General features: G+C 38.6%; 1 protein-coding gene across 1 annotated transcript in view; it reads right to left on the reverse strand.

Annotated features, from left to right (window-relative positions):
• Positions 1–211: 211 nt before the first annotated feature.
• LOC126184307 (inactive hydroxysteroid dehydrogenase-like protein 1) overlaps positions 212–17,845 on the reverse strand; it is a 155,628-nt gene continuing 137,994 nt past the window's right edge. The window contains exons 5-6 of the mRNA XM_049926682.1: positions 2,117–2,344; positions 212–2,015 (exon numbers count right to left, since the gene is read on the reverse strand). Of these exons, the coding sequence (XP_049782639.1) occupies positions 1,893–2,015; positions 2,117–2,344 (351 nt within the window). The 3' untranslated portion in view covers positions 212–1,892. The remainder of the gene's footprint in view (positions 2,016–2,116; positions 2,345–17,845) is intronic.

Genomic DNA, 17,845 nt, shown 5'->3' on the forward strand with positions numbered 1-17,845 from the left:
ATGGGGGAGGGGGGGAGTGATGAGGAGGGAGGTGAGGGGAGGAGGAGGGGAGTGGCAGGAGGGAAGGGGGGAGGCTTAATGATACAATATGGTTTCCCATGATTTACACAGGTCAAAGGTCAGTTTCTATCCAAAGTGTATTTTGCTCTCCCATAGAGGTGTTATTCCTATACAGATGCTTCTATCAACTGAATAATTTTCTGTGGATTTTATACATACTTTATTGTCACACCATGACTTTCATCAATCAGGTCCCAGCTATAATACATCTCCATTGAAAAGTATATAATTTGTAAAGAAAATACCTTCATTTACTATCAAATATACAAACATTTCATTACATTGTGGATATAAAGTACCACCTTAGACATAGACACAATACTTAAAGTAATATTTGTTTAATTCCTTCTCAGTTTCATGCTTTCACTTTGCTTTTCTGTTAAAATTATTTCTGCACTCTTTCAGCTGGACTTATAACTACTTTGCCATCTTCTGTGTCTTATACTCTTTCAATCATTTTTCTGTTATTTCTACTTCCTTCCTAAAACTTTTGCTACATCCAGCCTCCCAACTGTTTATCCCCGACCTTCCATATGTCCATCCCCTTCCTCCTTCCTGTTTTAAATTTGTGTGTGTCCTCAGAATAAATTCTTCTCATCAAATATATGAGTGTGTTTTAATAATAAGTGCCATTTATTTCATTGTAAACTACAGTCACCCATTCATAAAAAGAAAATGATTATGCAATTGATACATTCATTCAAAAATGAAGGCTGCTTTGAATGGACTTAAACAGAAGAGGAAGAGAGAAAAAAGTATAGACTGATTTACAGAGAAGAGTGAATACTGAGTTTCCGAAAACAACATACAAGAGGCACCATACAACAGTTTACAGCTTATTACCAACATGTTTCTTTTTTTCAATTACTTTATATCACAATTAATTTTAGTATTGTTTTTTTTTTAAGTCTCTTGATTTTTATGCGTACGTAGCAAACACTTTTATATGCTTAACTTTAATTGTCTTTCATTTATTATCCAGCCACATCAGCTTTTTTCTACATCTGTTTTGATTAAGTCTATTAGCTGATTCTTTTGAGTGAAATATCATGTACATCTGACTGTTGAATACCAAGCTTGTTCTCTGGTTTTGTTTGGTACCTAGTCTCTCTTCAGCTAGGTTCTGATGTACTTGCTTATGTTGCTACAACCGCTTTTCTTCATCATTTTGTTCAATATTGATTTCTCTTTAATCTATTGAATATAGTTTGAGTCTGGAAGTTCAAAATTTATAATTTACTTTTGAGTGTATCTATGAATGACGGATAGGTTCATTTGTAAGTCAGTGCATACACATTTTTGTCAGTCGTTATTAATGCTGGAAAGTCCCGTACTTGATTTTCTTAGTGATTATATAGATATTATATACATTATTGGCAGTCTTAAAAACACAAAACTAATTTACTAGTGCACATTCAAAAATAACATTTAACAGGCAATGCATCTGAGTTCAAAGATACGAATACCATTATAATTATCTAGACAACAGACTCACAAACATGAAACACAATTAGTGACACACTCTGGATAACCCAACTGAACAATGTCAACAACACATAAGTTCAAAAGAATACATTGGCAATGTGAAACACATAAGACACAGGAGTTTCATATATTCCTTTTTGAATCAATTAACGATAATGATCATCTGAAGAAGAATATTTCCATGTCAGATTATATCACACAAAACAAAAAGCTGCATCACTAATTTTCTCACAAATATGTGTTGTTTCATTGAGTGACTTACTGTCCACCACAGATGAAGCTAATATTACACATACAGGAAGTATGCAGGACAACATTTTGTTTTGGACACTGGCAAGGATTGCTATTTATTGTTTTATTTCTTGAGGCACCTTTGACACAGCTTCCAAGTAATCTTTTCGGAACACCTTGTTCATGATGCCTCCAAGATAAGTTCTAACCCATACAGGAGGTATCCCATGAAAGAAATACTGAAAAAAGATTTAATTTTTAGAATTCTATAAATCATCCTTAGCTAACAAATAATACTCACTTTGCAAATTTAAATGTAAAAAGACCATCTGCACTTTACCTGTATTCCATGTGCCCAGTAACCAGTTGTGCTGTTTAGCCTGCCAAGAGTGTTTACAGCATTTCGTGCATATGTTGTAGCATCAGGAACAAATAGGTTTGTTGACTGAAGCCGATGACTGAATGCATTCATCTTTGTGTTTACAAACAATGGTGAGAGGTGCTGTACTGTTATTCCATACTGGCTATATTCATAGCGTAGAGCATCTGAAAAGCTTTTCACAAACACCTGCAAAAGAAAAATTATTCTGTAACTGTAATGGCACCACCTAACATTAAGCATGGAAACGAAGTAGCTAACACAACATTACTATCAACCACTATGGCACAATTACTCAGACTCCAACATTTAGGCCAGCACAGAGCCAGTCTCACCCCCCTCGTCTGTATGTGTGTTGATGCAAGCACTGGAGTGCGTGCTCCAAGTGTTATGTTGGTTGTGATGTTATTCTGGTGGACTCTATTTGTGATATACAGAACTCTGATATGGCTTGGACTAGAGATTGCTTGGGATATATACTTATGATTGCTTGCATTGTTTTCAAATAGTATCTTGTAAACATATCTCTTCCTGTCATTAAACTCCTTTAGTAGTGTGTGTACACTACCTTTTTACAAAAGTCATTGAAGATGGAGATATTAATATTCAAAACAACTTTATTTGCAGTCAAGACTGCAAACAAATTTGACAGTTAGTACCATGTTTTGATGATTATATCACCTTCAGATAGCCTGTTCGTATTTTCAACTCTTGCGCCTTATGATCCATCAGGGGATGTTGTCTTCAACAATTGTCAGCAGCTGAGCATACAACTCCTGGTCAGCTTCTGATAAGGCACAGTTTGGTGCATTATTATATAGGTTTAGTGCTCTCATAGCAGTTAAAAACCTGAAGACAATTTGTTCAGTTATAAACAAGATACTATTACATATACCAACTGAATCTGTCAAGATTGGTGCACTCTCTGAGGACATCACTGCCTGTGGGTCATTTGCCAAATAATCGACACTATCCATGTATTCTTTATCCCTATCTATTACTATTTTTATTCATCTGTTAACTTTACCCTATTATACCTCACTCTTCTCCAGACCAGTCAACTTCTTCTCCAGTTTAGGTTCTTTCTATACCAATGCCATACCTTTCTGTTAGGTGTCATTACTCATAAAACATGAATAGGAAATTACTTAACAACTGTCTATTAGTATGGTATTTCTGAAATAACATTTATATTCATTACTATTTTGATCATTATTGTTACTATTGTTCTTATTATTATTAATTATTATTAGGGACTAATACTATGCACACTGTAATGATTATCGTATCCATTATCATAATTACTATTACTATTATATACTGCTCATATACTAGATATTGTAATGTTAGGATGTCTAGTTAGAGTTAAGAGAGTGCCTGAAGGCCTTACTCTTGCTAGGTGAAATAAATTCTGCAGTAACCAAGTAATACACGAAACTGATTCAAGTGACACAAACATGGCTTTATTCATAAACTTCTGAACAATAACAGAAATAAGCCTCTTGTGACTCTACATGTAATAAGACAAAAGAATCATACAGAAGGTGCAACATAAGTGATACTCAGAGCAACTGATGTGAGTGGTACAAACTAAAAGAACATAGTGAAAGTGAATTAGTGCTGCTCCGTGTATATATAGGTGCGAGTCATTGGTAAACAGCATGGCAGAGACTGTGCTGTGTGCACACTTCCTACAGCCTCTAGTGGCCAGCCTGTGCTGATGCAGTTGGCACTTGATTTAAGCATACATGCGTGGTGACACTATGCTCAGCACACTCACACACACTAGTAGCAGGATACAGCACACCTCTCCCTCATGCAAAGAGGATGCCCAGGTGACAGAGGAGATGCCAGCAGCCCAACGAGTGACATATACATTAGATCTGGAGTGGCGGCAGATGGTGCTGACAGCAGGGGTGGTACGATATGCCGGGAGGACACCAGAGCATGCAGCTGGAACACACTGGTATGCCCGAGAGTGGTGAACCTGCAATGTGCCCAATGACAGCACGGAGAGGAGGGTGCCATCATCATCTTTGTGTCATCATCAGCAGGCAGGTCCCAGTGTGCAGGAGATGGAGCTGGACCCACTGGCAACAGCCCGACCAGAACAATAGGATGTTGCAATGGACCCGAGGCCAGAGATGGACCAATGCCCAGCACTGGGAAGCTGGAACCCCAGGGAACTGCACATGGAGGAGACAGCCAATCAGATGGGTGTACCTCCACAGCAGGCAACATCAGGCTCGAAGCAGAGGGTGGCAAAGTGGGCTGCAGTGACAGGGACCGCACTCGCAAACTGGTACATTCTGGTGGCGAGCGGGTGGCACAACTGATCAAAGTGGCTCAACATCAGCCCATGGCTGTATGGACATCACAATGATGGCACCCCTGGTGGCAAACAACAGCAGCTGGTATCCACTTGGGTCAGTGAACGAACCCTCGCACCCTCACTGGCAATCATGTCAGGAATTGGTCATATGAACCTGATTGTGGCAGGTGCAGTGCAGCTGTAGAAGGTAGAGGAGGATGTGTGGCTGCCGGCCATGAAGTAGACTCAGCCGGGCTCTGCTCCTCCATAGAAGTGAAGTCATAGGTGCTGGGAAAACAGAGGAGGGCATCATCTGGCAAAGAAATCTGTTTATTTGGGACTTGAACGTACACACTAGTCATTCTGCCTTGTAATTTGATTGAGGATGGAAAGGCAGAATCATAACATGATTAATGCCATGACAGGAACAAAAAATTGAAAGGTGTGAGAATGAACTGGGGCCCATTATTGGAAACTATGGCACGAGGCAACTCCTCAATAGAAAAAAACCTCAAAAATGTACAAATTGTGACCTCAGCCAACATCAACATACACTGGAGAATGTAAGGAAACTGGGAAAATGCATCCACAACCAAAATCCAATAGTAATTCAAGAAAGGACCTACAAAGTCTACCTGAATGCATTCCCATAGTTGGCGTGGAGTGGGCCATGGGGCAGAGATGCTCTGGGAGCTCCCTGTTGTCAGGCATACTACTCACAAGTGGCAAAAAAATGGACAATTTTGCTATCAATTCCTGGACAAAATACATTTCTCCTAGCTAACAGTTTACTGCATGAAACTCCCTAGTGGCCCTGGTGCAAAAGGCATGGGACCTCACGCACTGACATGGTGGGAATGACTACTCTGGGAGAAAAGTCTCCCATGGACAACAACAGAACACTGTCAAAGACAAAGAACAATAATATAAGGAAAAATATTTACACAGGGGGTCCAAAGCCCAACCCAGCAGTTTATCTGGCAAGTCCTGCTGAACAACCCAAACCACTTGTGAAGAACCAGGTGGGCAGCAATGGCAGTTGCTATGTGCAAACTTGTAATTGGGAAACCCTATTTTGTGGCCTGTGTTTCAGTATCAAGTTGGAAGCAAAGCAGTTCTTCATGATCAAGGTCAGGGTCAGGACCCACAGAAAGGTGGGACAAGGTGTCCACATTAGCACATTTAGATGTAAGTTGATAAATTGATTTTGTAATTGTAGTGAGACAAGAACGGCCCCCAGCACTGTAGGTGGTGTGCTGCCTTGTCAGATACGGATGTGTGAGGGGTAAACAAGAAAACTGAAGGTTTATGTCAGTAATAAGGTGAAACTTGGAGCTATACAAAAAACATGAAATTTCTGGAGAGCATAGATTATGGCAAGAGCCTCCCTTTCCACCTGAGAGTAATGCTGCTGGGCTGGAGTGAGAGATTTAGACACAAAAGTTCAGAGCCCTTGGCAATTTGGTGCACTAGGACTACACCAAGAACATATTGTGAGATTTCAGTTGCCAAGACTATGTGCTGGTCCAGAGAGAATGTAGCTAAACAAGGGGCCAAGAGTAGTTTGGATTTCAACATTTGAAAAGCATGATAGCACTCTGGGTTCCAGCAAAAAGGTACATTCTTGCATAACAAGGCATGCAACAGGTGGGCTGATGTGGCTGCCCCCAGCAGAAATTTATGGTAGTGGGCCATCTTCCTGGCGAAGGCCTGAACCTCCTTCATGGATGAGAGGTGAGGCACAGACATAACAGTGAAGATGTGGTCTGGTAGAGCACAAACCCCACCCTGAAAGACCTCAAACCCCAAGTAAATAATAGAAGGTTGAAAAAACTGAGATTTCGCGAGGTCACACCATAAGCATGTGGACTGTAAGACGGATAACAAAGTGCGCAAACTTTTCAAGTGATCGGCCCGGGAGGAACCCATGCAACAATATCATCCAGATAATTAGTGCATAGTCAGTTGCTCTAAAAACCATTGTAAAATAACAGGGACATTAGCCACACTAAAATAAAGGTGCAAATATTGAGAGAGACCAAAAGGAGTATTCAAAACCAGAATCGCGGAGACTCTTCATCCACAGGAATTTTCTGCTGCACTTCAGACAACTCAATTTTAGAGAAGTACTGGCCACCCAATATCTTTGCCAAAATTTCCTTCTGTCATAGGAGATGATATGTACCTACAATGGACTGTGCATTGACAGTAGTACTGAAGTCGCCACAGAGGCAAAGTTTCCCAATGGCTTCCAAAATACAACCTGCACAGACGACCATTCACTAACCATAACAGGTTGATTTATCCCCAGAGATTGAACACTGGCCAATATTGCTTTCATTTCAGGGTGACAGGACTAGGACATGCATGACAAAAACGAGACCAAGCTGTGGATTTCAAAGAAATATGAGCAGAAAAATTTGTAGCACACCCTATACCTTTTGAAAACTCCTCATACAGTGTTTCCAATTGAGGATATGGTACCTGATCAGAAGCAAAGTGAACTGCATCAGTGATAGAAAATCCAATTCCCTGAAATGCATCCATTCTGAACAAGTTCTCAACTCTGGCATCAGTAAACACCAAAAAGTAATGGAACAAACCACTGACTAGTAAGACGCAGATGTCGTAAATTGTCCCAGCAGCACAATGTTCTGTTTTTTACACCTGACCAGCTTCTGCATGACGGGTGTCAATGGCAGTGAGCTTAAATTCACATAGGTTTGAGAATTCAATAACACCACTACAGCACCTATGTCAACCTGTAGCTGTAGCGCTTGGCAAAAAACACTTAACTCTGTAAGCAACTTGAGAAAAGTCACAAAGCATGGAGTCACACAGTTTACATCCATGTCCATATCCTGAGTAACCTTCAGCGAATGACACATAGAGGTGATGTGACCTTTCTTTTGGCAAGCATTACACATAGCTCAGCATTTAGGGCTGGACAGAACAGAAAGGACAAGATGGAGACAGAGAATGCTGATGCTGATGCTGTGGTGGTCACAGCTGCTTGGCCCAGCCTCAATCTGCTTGGCACTGGGCCCACATGTTTACCACCACCACTGTCGCTTCCTTGTGCAAATTATCTGTTGACCTACTGGGTGCATCTTGTGACACTACTGCCACATTGCCCCATGCTTCAATTTAGTCACTCACTGCCTGAGAAACTTCAAAAAATTATGCTATTTGCAAAACTTCTGCCAACAGGGAGTTTTCACAGAGGAAAGCCTTCTAGCACACTTCCTTGTCCACAGGTAAACAGATAATTACATAGCGCATCATAGAGTCTGCATAAGAGTCATTAAGGGCATCAGTAATGAATTGTCCATTTTTTTGCCACTTGTGAGCAGTATGCCTGACAACAGGGAGCTCCCAGAGCATCTCTGCCCCATGGCCCACTCCACGCCAAGCATGGAAATGCATTTATTTATTTTATTTATTTATTTATTATCATCCCAATGATCACATTTGTGATATAGGATTTGTCAGGGTACATTTTAACAACTATATAATATCTTTACAAAATTTGTATCTGTGCTGAATTCATACTAATCTATCTTATGTTTAATACAATATACAACTAATAAGTGTTTTTATAACATAATTTATTATGCACTGATGTAATTTCATTTGTCACATTAACTTAAACATATATTTTATACAGTTGCGCAGAGATATTCACTTATGCTGTAATAGCATTTGTCAAGCATGTGGTTCTTCAGAACAGTTTTAAATTTATCCTCATTTTCCAGCTCTTTGATATGTTTTGGTAGTGCATTAAAAAGTTTGATGCCTTGATTACATACATGTTTCTGGCTTCGGGTCCTTGTTACAGCTTGTATGTGGAGATCTTTACATTGCCGTGTATCGTAATTATGGAAGTCTGTATTGGTTTTCATTTTGTCCTGATTTCTTTTGATCACCAACAGACATTTCAGAATGTATAATGATGGAATTGTTAAAATTTTCAATGCTTTAAAAAGGGGCCTACAATGTGTTTGAGGTGGGCTGTGGGTCATTATCCGAATAGCACGTTTTTGCAATTTGAAAATCTCATTTAGACGACAATTTGTTTTTCCCCAGAATACTATCCCATAGGATGCAATGGACTGAAAATAGCCAAAATATACTAATCTGGTACAGTCATTACTACAAACTCTTGAAATTATTCTAAGCACAAAACATGCTGAATTTAGTTTTAGTGCTAAGTTCACCACATGGTCCTTCCAATTAACCTTCTCATCAATGTGCATACCCAGGAATCTTGCACACTGTACTCTTTCAAGTTGTTTGCCCTCCATGGTGGGATTTAGGTCGTCCTGTTCTCTTATTTTTCCATATTGCACATAATTAGTTTTTTTTGCATTCAGTGTTAGCTTGTTAGCACTAAACCATTTTTGTATATCTTGTAGGACATGGTCCACAGTACTGTGCAATGACTGCTTCATATCACTAACTATTAAACTAGTATCATCAGCAAATAACATGATTCTAGCTTTTCTCTCTGACACCTGAATATCATTAATGTAAATGAGGAACAGCAAGGGGCCTAATACACTTCCTTGAGGTACTCCTACTGTGACCTCCCTTGGATCTGATCTTAGTTTAATTTTTTGATTAATATTTGGTGTTGTAATTTCAACCACCTGCATCCTCTTTTCCAGATAAGACTCAAACCACTTTTTTACCGGTCCTCTGATACCTATAGCTTCAAGCTTTTTCAAAAGTATGCTGTGGTCAACAGTGTCAAAGGCTTTTGACAAATCTAAATTTATCCCAACTACACTATTTCCCTCTTCCAATTTATTGATTATTTCTTTTGTGTATTCTAGCACAGCTGTTTCGGCACTTCTCCCAGCTTGAAATCCATGCTGATTACTGTTTATCAGATTGTGCATATTAAGATAATGTGTGACTCTATATTTCATTAGTATCTCTAAAACTTTAGAGAAAGTTGGGAGGAGTGAGACAGGTCTGTAGTTTTCTATTTTAAGTTTATCACCCTTTTTCAACAGGGGAATGACTTTAGAAATTTTCAGTTCATTCATCATAGAGTCAGCATAAGAGTCATTAAGGGCATCAGTAATGAATTGACACTTATGGCTAAAGCCATGAAGTTTGGATGCCCACAGCCTGTATGACGGGTTTGGTTTCTTGTGGCATCAGCAGAATTCAACTCACGCTATTATGACATGCGTTCATTTGTAATGGTAGTAGGACAATAAACTGCACATATGTTCAAAAGTAAGAGCTGCTGGTTCTTGAAAGGGGGCAAGCTGACACAGTAATTAATACACCTTAGGTGAAATTCATGAGAGGAATAAGGCTTTGCACAAATTCGAATCTGTCACACCAAATGCCAAAAAATGCTGTCTGAGTCTTTTTTTATAAGCTTCCCAATCCTCAGCTGAATTATAATATGGAGGAAAAGTGGATCAATAGACCAGTAGAACAGTACCCTGCCTGTTAATGGAAACTGAAAAGTGGTCACTGCCGAAGTAGGCCGTTCAGTCAGGGCTGGCGTCATGGCATCCATAACTAAACCTGATAAAATGACACATAAAGACTGCACATGTGGATTTGATTCCAAACTCATTGCCAGTCACGTATTTAATGATGTAATACATGCAACTGATCCAAGTTACACAAATCTAGCTTTATTCATAATCTTCTGAACAATAATGGAAGTAAGCCTCTCATGACTCCACACTTAACAAGACAAAAGCATCATAAGCAATACAGAGCAACTGATGTGAGTGGTACAAACTAAACGAACACAGTGAGAGTGAGTCAGCACTGCTCCGTGCTTATATAGGAGTCAGCTCCCAGTAGACAGCATGGTAAAGAAGACCGTGCCTTGTGCATGCTTCCTACAGGTGCCCTCTAATCGCCTGCCTGTACTGACACAGTTGGCAGTGACACTACACTCGACATACTCACACTCTTGTGCACTAGTAGGTGGATCAGCAAATTCATAAATGAATTAATAGTTCAAGGAATACGATTAGTGTTTGTCATTAGTAAATTTTAATAATTCTAAATAAAATATAAGCAATTTTAACTGCTGTGAGAGTGTACATAATGGAGCAGGAAACTGCTCCTTAACAGAAGCTGAGCATCAACAGCATAGTCAGCTGCAGAAGATTATTGGTGACAGTGTCCTGAGAAGGATCTTAAAGCACAGGAGATATACAGGGCTTTCATAACTTAAGTTCCAGTTTCAAAACGCTTTAGAAAGAGAACCACAGCTCAGAATGATGTCAAATTTGATCAGCATATTATTGACATGGGGGGAGGGACTAATGTCATTGGACAAACAAAAATTAATAAAAATTTGACCAATAGATGGCACTGTGTCGGAGTATGCACACCAACACGCATGTGGCACATGTCTGTTCCTTAGTTTGCATCTCCAAGAAGTAGCATGCATTGCTGGTGAAGTTCTTTTCCAAGAACAGTGACTGTGCATCAGTAACTGTAAACAAGTTCCAGATGCTCAAATGTATGAAAAAGTCATTTATCTAAGGTCTGCTAAGGATCTGGAGAAAATGATAACAAAATTCAAAAAGACAGGTTCTTTTGGAGTGCAATGTGACAGAGGGAGGCAAGCAGCTGATCTGATGTCTGTTGAAGATGTGGCTGCAGCATTGCAGGAGCAGTCAAGCAGTGGTAGGCAAACATGCAGTCCATGGGGAATTGCCTGGACATTGTACATGCCTGTGAGCACAGTGCATAAAATCCCATGAAACATTCTACATAGTTATCCATACACAGTCACCCATGTTCACGAGTTGCTTCTTGCTGACCTTCCAGCAAGATAAATATTTGCTCTGGAATTTCTTGCTTGCTTTGAAGTCAACAATGAATGGCTGTGGAATATTCTGTGGACAGACAAAGCCCATTTCCATCTCCAACATGTCAATATGCAGAATTGCAGAATAAGGGCAACAGAAAATCCACACACACACACACATCAACTGGTAACATTTCATTCTGCAAAAGCAACTCTGTGGTGCAGGTTGATGGCATCATTTATTGCTGCACCATATGTCTTTGGGGAAGTGAGTCCTGTGCTTCCCATTACCTGGTACCATCACTGGTAAATGCTATGAGAGTCTTCTTGTGTACCAGCATCATTACAACCTTTCAACAGCATGGATGTGTGGGTAGGATCAGTTTTAAGAAATATGATGCTCCTCTGCACATTGTACAGCCTGTGAAGCAGCTGCTGCAGAGGTATTTCAGAAATGCTAGAATTATCAGCCATCATTTCTCTACAGCTTGTCTGTCCAGGTAACCTAATCTTAATCTGTGTGACTTCTGGCTCTGAGGTTATCTGAAAGATGAGAAAGATGATGTGTTCAGTGCTCCTATTATAAACATAGCTGAACTGGAGTCACACAGTGTGTGATGCATTCTGAACATGACCCCTGAGACACTTCAGTCTGTTGTGGAGCATGCCGTTTCTTGATTTCAACTTGTGGCAGAAAACAGTGGAGAGCATATTGAACATGTCTTGTTCCAGTCTCACAACAATTAGAAACCAATGTCATTTTGCTTTTTATGCAGTTTTTGGGCCCAGGAAAATTAAAAACTGATTTTTCCCACCAGATGTGGTACTACCTTGCTCTGGTGGATGGGCTTACCAGTGCCACAACTGTTGACTGCCAGACTTGTGCAGTCATGCACATTGAACAGTACAGATGATGTAATGTAATGTGCAAGTAAAATGACAGGCATTGTATTATGATTCATATGTCATTTGTAGCTGATCTCATTTATGTTAAGATGCTTGCAATTCCATCTATTGGTAAATTTTTTGTTAATTTCTATTTTTGTTCCATTACTTTTCCTCCTGCATCAATATATCTATATTACAGTTATCAGTATAGTTAAAATAATACAAATGAACATACATCTTGTGGAAACTATAAGAGAGAGAAAGAATTCAGTTATGATAGCTACTGATTTTAACATAATGTAACAAAAGAATCACATGAGTCAGCAGAAATTATCGATCTCATTCATTAATATGGATTTGAGCTAATCCACATTGATTCCACCACAGAAAATGAGTAAACAGTATCGTGAATAGACAATGTTATGACAAATTGCATATTTGATGAAGCAAGAAAGTTCTTCTCTTATTCAGGTATTTTAAACCATAGTGGCTTATTAGAGAATTCACAAAGATAAAAGCATCAGACTTTGTAAAAGGCTTTAATGGATTAACAATAAACTTATTCTCTAACAGTTGCAAAGATGTCAATATGTCAGTTAACTAGTGTTAAAAGGTCTGAAACGTTTGACAGTTTCCTTGGAATTTATCTATAATTTTCCAGTAAAATATTCCCCCCACAGCTACAGCCACAAAATATTTTTAAACCTAAGTGGATTATTTCTGAGATAAAAGATGTGTTGATGGTTGACACTATTGCAGCTAATTGCAGCTTTGTCAAATATATTGTGGGTCAGGTGATCTCTTTGAAATGTAATTTGAGGAGTGTGGAGTAACAGACAGGCAGTGAGTGGAAATGAATAGTCCTTCCAGGGTGACAAAACTGTGTTTAGCTGCACTGTGGTAACAGTCTCCAGGGTAATGTTTATGATGTTGCAGTGAAATTCGGGTGCATCCTGGGTGGTAGCAGTTCTTTCCAGACATGTGTTATGGCAAATAGCAGAGTCTGCGTGTGTGTGTGTGTGTGTGTGTGTGTGTGTGTGTGTGTGTGTGTGTGTGTGTTTGTGCACACGCACGCGCGCGCCCATAAGGATGAAATAGCCACATTTGACAAGCAATGCTGCACTGGGGCAGTGGTGAGTGGGTGCTTTCGTGTAATGCTTGTCGGGTCACCTTTGAACTGGAAGATGTGATGATGTGGCTCTGGTTTGGAGTCTATTTTATGGTACATTGTGATCATGTATTACTGATGCTCACCTTGTATGTTTGTACTTATGCAACTTAGTCTAAAAGATTAACACTGCTGTAACAATTGTAATGTGAGTAGTAATTATTTCTGCATTCTTCAAGATATACAGTATCCAAGCTGATTTAAGAATATTGTGGTGCTTGTCTTCTTCAATATCACTCATTTTTTAATTTGTCTTAGGCACCAAGTGAAACTGTGGTTTATGATTTGTACTGTTGTGAGAAATGTAAAGCTAGTCAAGTACGCGTAAGGCTAATGTTAACCCTAAAACACTAAATGGGGGAAAAGATACAGTGTCACTAAATCATCATAAATTTTACTGCTCCATATTTTATCAAAGGAAGTTATAATTTATAGTTTCTGCACCACTTAATTACAACTATAAGATATCCAATGGTATGCCACATACAAAAAAATACAAAATGTCCTTTTTGACACCCTATACTGAGAATACCAGATTGGCAGGAACTGCGAATTGATAGCAACTGCAGTCATAAATTTTATGAGCTGTTAGTAATTTAAGGTTAAAACTGATGTTTCATTATATTTTCTGAGGCAAGATTAGAAGTGATTTGCATGTCTCACTGGCCTCTATGAATATTTATTGGAATTATTGTGCCTCACCTTAAAGGACTCATATTTTCACTGTGTTTTGGGGTGAGATTTGAGAAGCCACTGTCATCCAGCAAGCACAGCTGTCACTTCTTTCTTGGTGTATGATCTACCATTAACACGTGTCTAAAGAATGCATGTTTCAGGAAATCGAGTGCTTTAAGAGAAAAGCAATATTTTCAAAGGTGTACCATGAAGCTGATTCATGTTGTAGTGAAAGTGGATATCAGTGCCCCTCCCCCTCTGGTTGTTAAGAGATGGGTGGCATGTGTGGAATGTATGATGTGAAATTGCTATGATTTCAATAGATCTAAGTGCCTTCCAGCCAGTCTGTTGTTATTGTAAACTTTATCATTTGTTCTACTAAATTGTTTTGTATTTTATCAATAGAGTTGAACAGGATCTACCTAATGCTTTTGCAAGATTATGTTATGTGTTTTTATGTTTCTTGTTTTAAATTTGTTTTGGCATTGTACTGCAATTAACATTTGTGAAAATTGTTTTACAGTTTTTGAGACATTGTCGGAGTTTTTCTGAGTTTTGGTAAGATGTTCATTGTTAGAGATATTGATCTGTTAGAGATATTGATCTGTTAGAGATATTGATCTGTGAATTGTGCAGATATGTCCAGGTAGATTAATGCCAAGAACTTCTTCACTTGATATTTTTTTGTCTATCAACTTTCAGAAGAATATATAGAAGTGAGTGGATTTAGGAGGGTATTGTTTTGGAATGAGGAAATTACGTTTATATGAATATATATTAAATAATAATGGATGCTATGAATGAATGTCAGATACTTGGTTATACCAGTACTTCCCATCCTGACATCCCAATCAGCCATGGGAATTTGGGTAGGGTGCTTGAGTTAAACCATCAGCACAAAGTCAACAGAGCTGGAATATACAGTTTCACAATAAACTGATACCATAAAGAAACCTTAGCTACAATAATTATGTTAAATGATACTAAATTATATTTATATTTACAAAGATAGCAAAAGAGATGGTAAAACACATTAATCCTGAATGATAAAAGTAACTCATCACCAGTGGAGTCAGCTGTAAAATATCTATTTGATATTACAGACAGCAATCTGAAAATCTCCAGATATAAACCAAGAGACAAATTAATTCTAAATTTTTCCTCAAACATATAGGAATATTTCAAGAAATTCCTTATAAATGAACCAAAATCAAATGTTAATGTTTGTAGCAAACAGGTAATGCACATTACGTCCACTTGAATCAGGATAAAAATAAAATTCATACCAAATTTGAAAACATTACAGAAAATATCTAAAAAATGAAAATCTATCTGGGTGGGATGCCCACCAAAGCAGATAAAGTGTGTTACTAACATAATATCAGAAGCTCTGTCTACAAGAATGATTTAGTCATTTGAAGATGGACACTTCCCAGATACTTTACACTGAGGTAAAGTCATAACTCCAAAGAGTTTCAAAGGAAGTTCTAAAAGTCTGTTACTCATGTCTCTTCTTCAAATCTTTCTCAAAAGTATTTGAAATAATTACTGAGAGTCTAACTCAGAATTTTGTACAAAAATTGAATATCATAACAGTTAATCAGTTTAGCTTCCAGAAAATCATGTGTGCAATATGCCTCATCAAGGCACTTGAAGAAAAAGATATTTTATCTTTAAACTACTCCTGAAAGGTACAGCAATCATTTGTGAGCCCACCAAGAAATTTAATTATATGAATCACACTCTGCTACTGTGTGAATTAGACAGATGCAGAATCAGGGTTCATGGTCTGACGTAGTTCAGACTGTGTTTAACAGACAGAAAGTGAAGGATAGTTGTAGTATGTTATAAAATGAATATCAGAAAAATTAAAACAAGGGTTATGGAATTTAATTGAGTTAAATCAGATGATTTTGAGGGAGGTAGATTAAGAAATGTCACACAAAAGTAGTAAACAAGTTTAGCTCTTTGAGCAGCAAAGTAACCCATGATGGCTGAGCTAGAGAGGACATAACATGCAGATTGGCAACAGCAAGGAAAAAATTTCTGAAAAGAAGGAATTTGATAACATAAAATATATATTTAAGTGTTAGGAATTCATTGATGGAGATATTTATCTGAAATGTACCCTTGTATGGAAGTGAAATATGCACAACAAACAGGTCAGACAAGAAGAGAATAGCAGTTTTTTTAATTTTCTGCCACTGAAGAATGCTGCAGATTAGATTCATAGCTCAAATAACTAATAGGAAGGTATTAAATAAAACTGGGGAATAGGGTAATTTATGGAACAACTTCACTAAAAGAATCGCTTTGTTGGTAAGACGTCCTGAGGAAACAATGAGTCATCATTTTGGCAAAGGTCTTGTGATCTGAATCACTCAACAGAATCATGCATATGTCTAGCAAGGTCACTAGGAGTGTCATGGAAGGATATATCTGCTGATGCCACGTCACAAGGAAAAACATCTGTGGCAGATTTAAGGTCTGCCACGAACTGCTACAGCCTCAATTGTCAATCAGCCAGTGTTTACAGCAAGCTCTCCAGTGTATCTATTGCCCTGTGCTATGTGGTTTTCTTCCTGGACTGAGATTTGAACTTTCTTGTTACCTACCAATGACGTTTTGCTAGTTCCCATATTTGCCTGTATGCCTAAAGTCGGGCTGCATTCACTCGGCGTTCAGCTGACTGTTGTGTTTCAGTGACTCAGCTAGCAGCATGTAGATGCACAGAGAGTGTTGTTCAAATATGAGTATTTCCCAGTTGAATCTACAAAGAATGCTCCCAGCACTGATGTGGAAGTTATTCAACAAGCTTTCAGAGTATTGTATTTCCATGAGGTATGCATGTCCAGAAGTTGGAGCAGAGGACCCAGTACATTCCATGTAAATACAGTCCCCACCATTATGAAGCCACCACCCACTCGCACAGTGGCTTGTTGAAATCTGGGTCCAGGGCTTTGTGAAGTGTGTGCCACACTCAAACCCTATCATCAGCTCTTACTGACTGAAATTGGGCTCATCTGACGAAACCATGGTTTTCTAGTCGTCTATGGTCCAACTGATATGGGCACAAGAACAGGAGAGGCATTGCAGATGATGCCATGCTGTTAACAAAGGGACTTGTGTCAACCGTCTGCTGCCATAGCCCATTAACACCAAATTTCACTACACTTCCTAACAGATACATTTTTCATATGACCCACATTGATTTCTGCAGGTATTTCATGCAGTGTTACTTGTCTGTTAACACTGACAAGTCTATGCAAATGCTGCTGTTCCTGGTCATTAAGTGAAAGCTATTGGCCACTGTGTTGTCCATGGTGAGAGGTAGTGCATAAATTTGGTACTCTCGGCACACTCTTGACACTGTGAATCTCAGAATACTGAGACTCTCATGATTTCTGACATAGAACATCTCATGCATCTAGGTCCAACTATTGCACCATGTTAAAAGTCTGTTAATTCCCATCATGTGGCCATAATCATGTTGAACACTTTTTTACATGAATCACCTGAGTACAAATGACAGCACCACAAATGCACTGCTTTTTTATACCTTGTGTAATTATATGCACATATTAGTATCCCATGCTTTTTGTCACCTAGTGTATCTATGTCATTATCACATCCACAAACTGGGTCTTTAATTGCCAGAAAGCACTTACATTGAACGAGAGTGAGGCTTTATGTGAGAAGGCATAAATTGTATCTACTTCTACTGTTGTTATCATGTTTTGCATGAATCATGTTGAATCACTACTCATGCACACTCAGGGAGTTATCAAGAAAACACATTCATATGTGATATTTTTTGCTGTCATCAGAGATCATACATTGCAGAGTAAACAT

Source organism: Schistocerca cancellata, chromosome 4, assembly GCF_023864275.1.
Source record: "Schistocerca cancellata isolate TAMUIC-IGC-003103 chromosome 4, iqSchCanc2.1, whole genome shotgun sequence".
Lineage (NCBI taxonomy): Eukaryota > Metazoa > Arthropoda > Insecta > Orthoptera > Acrididae > Schistocerca > Schistocerca cancellata.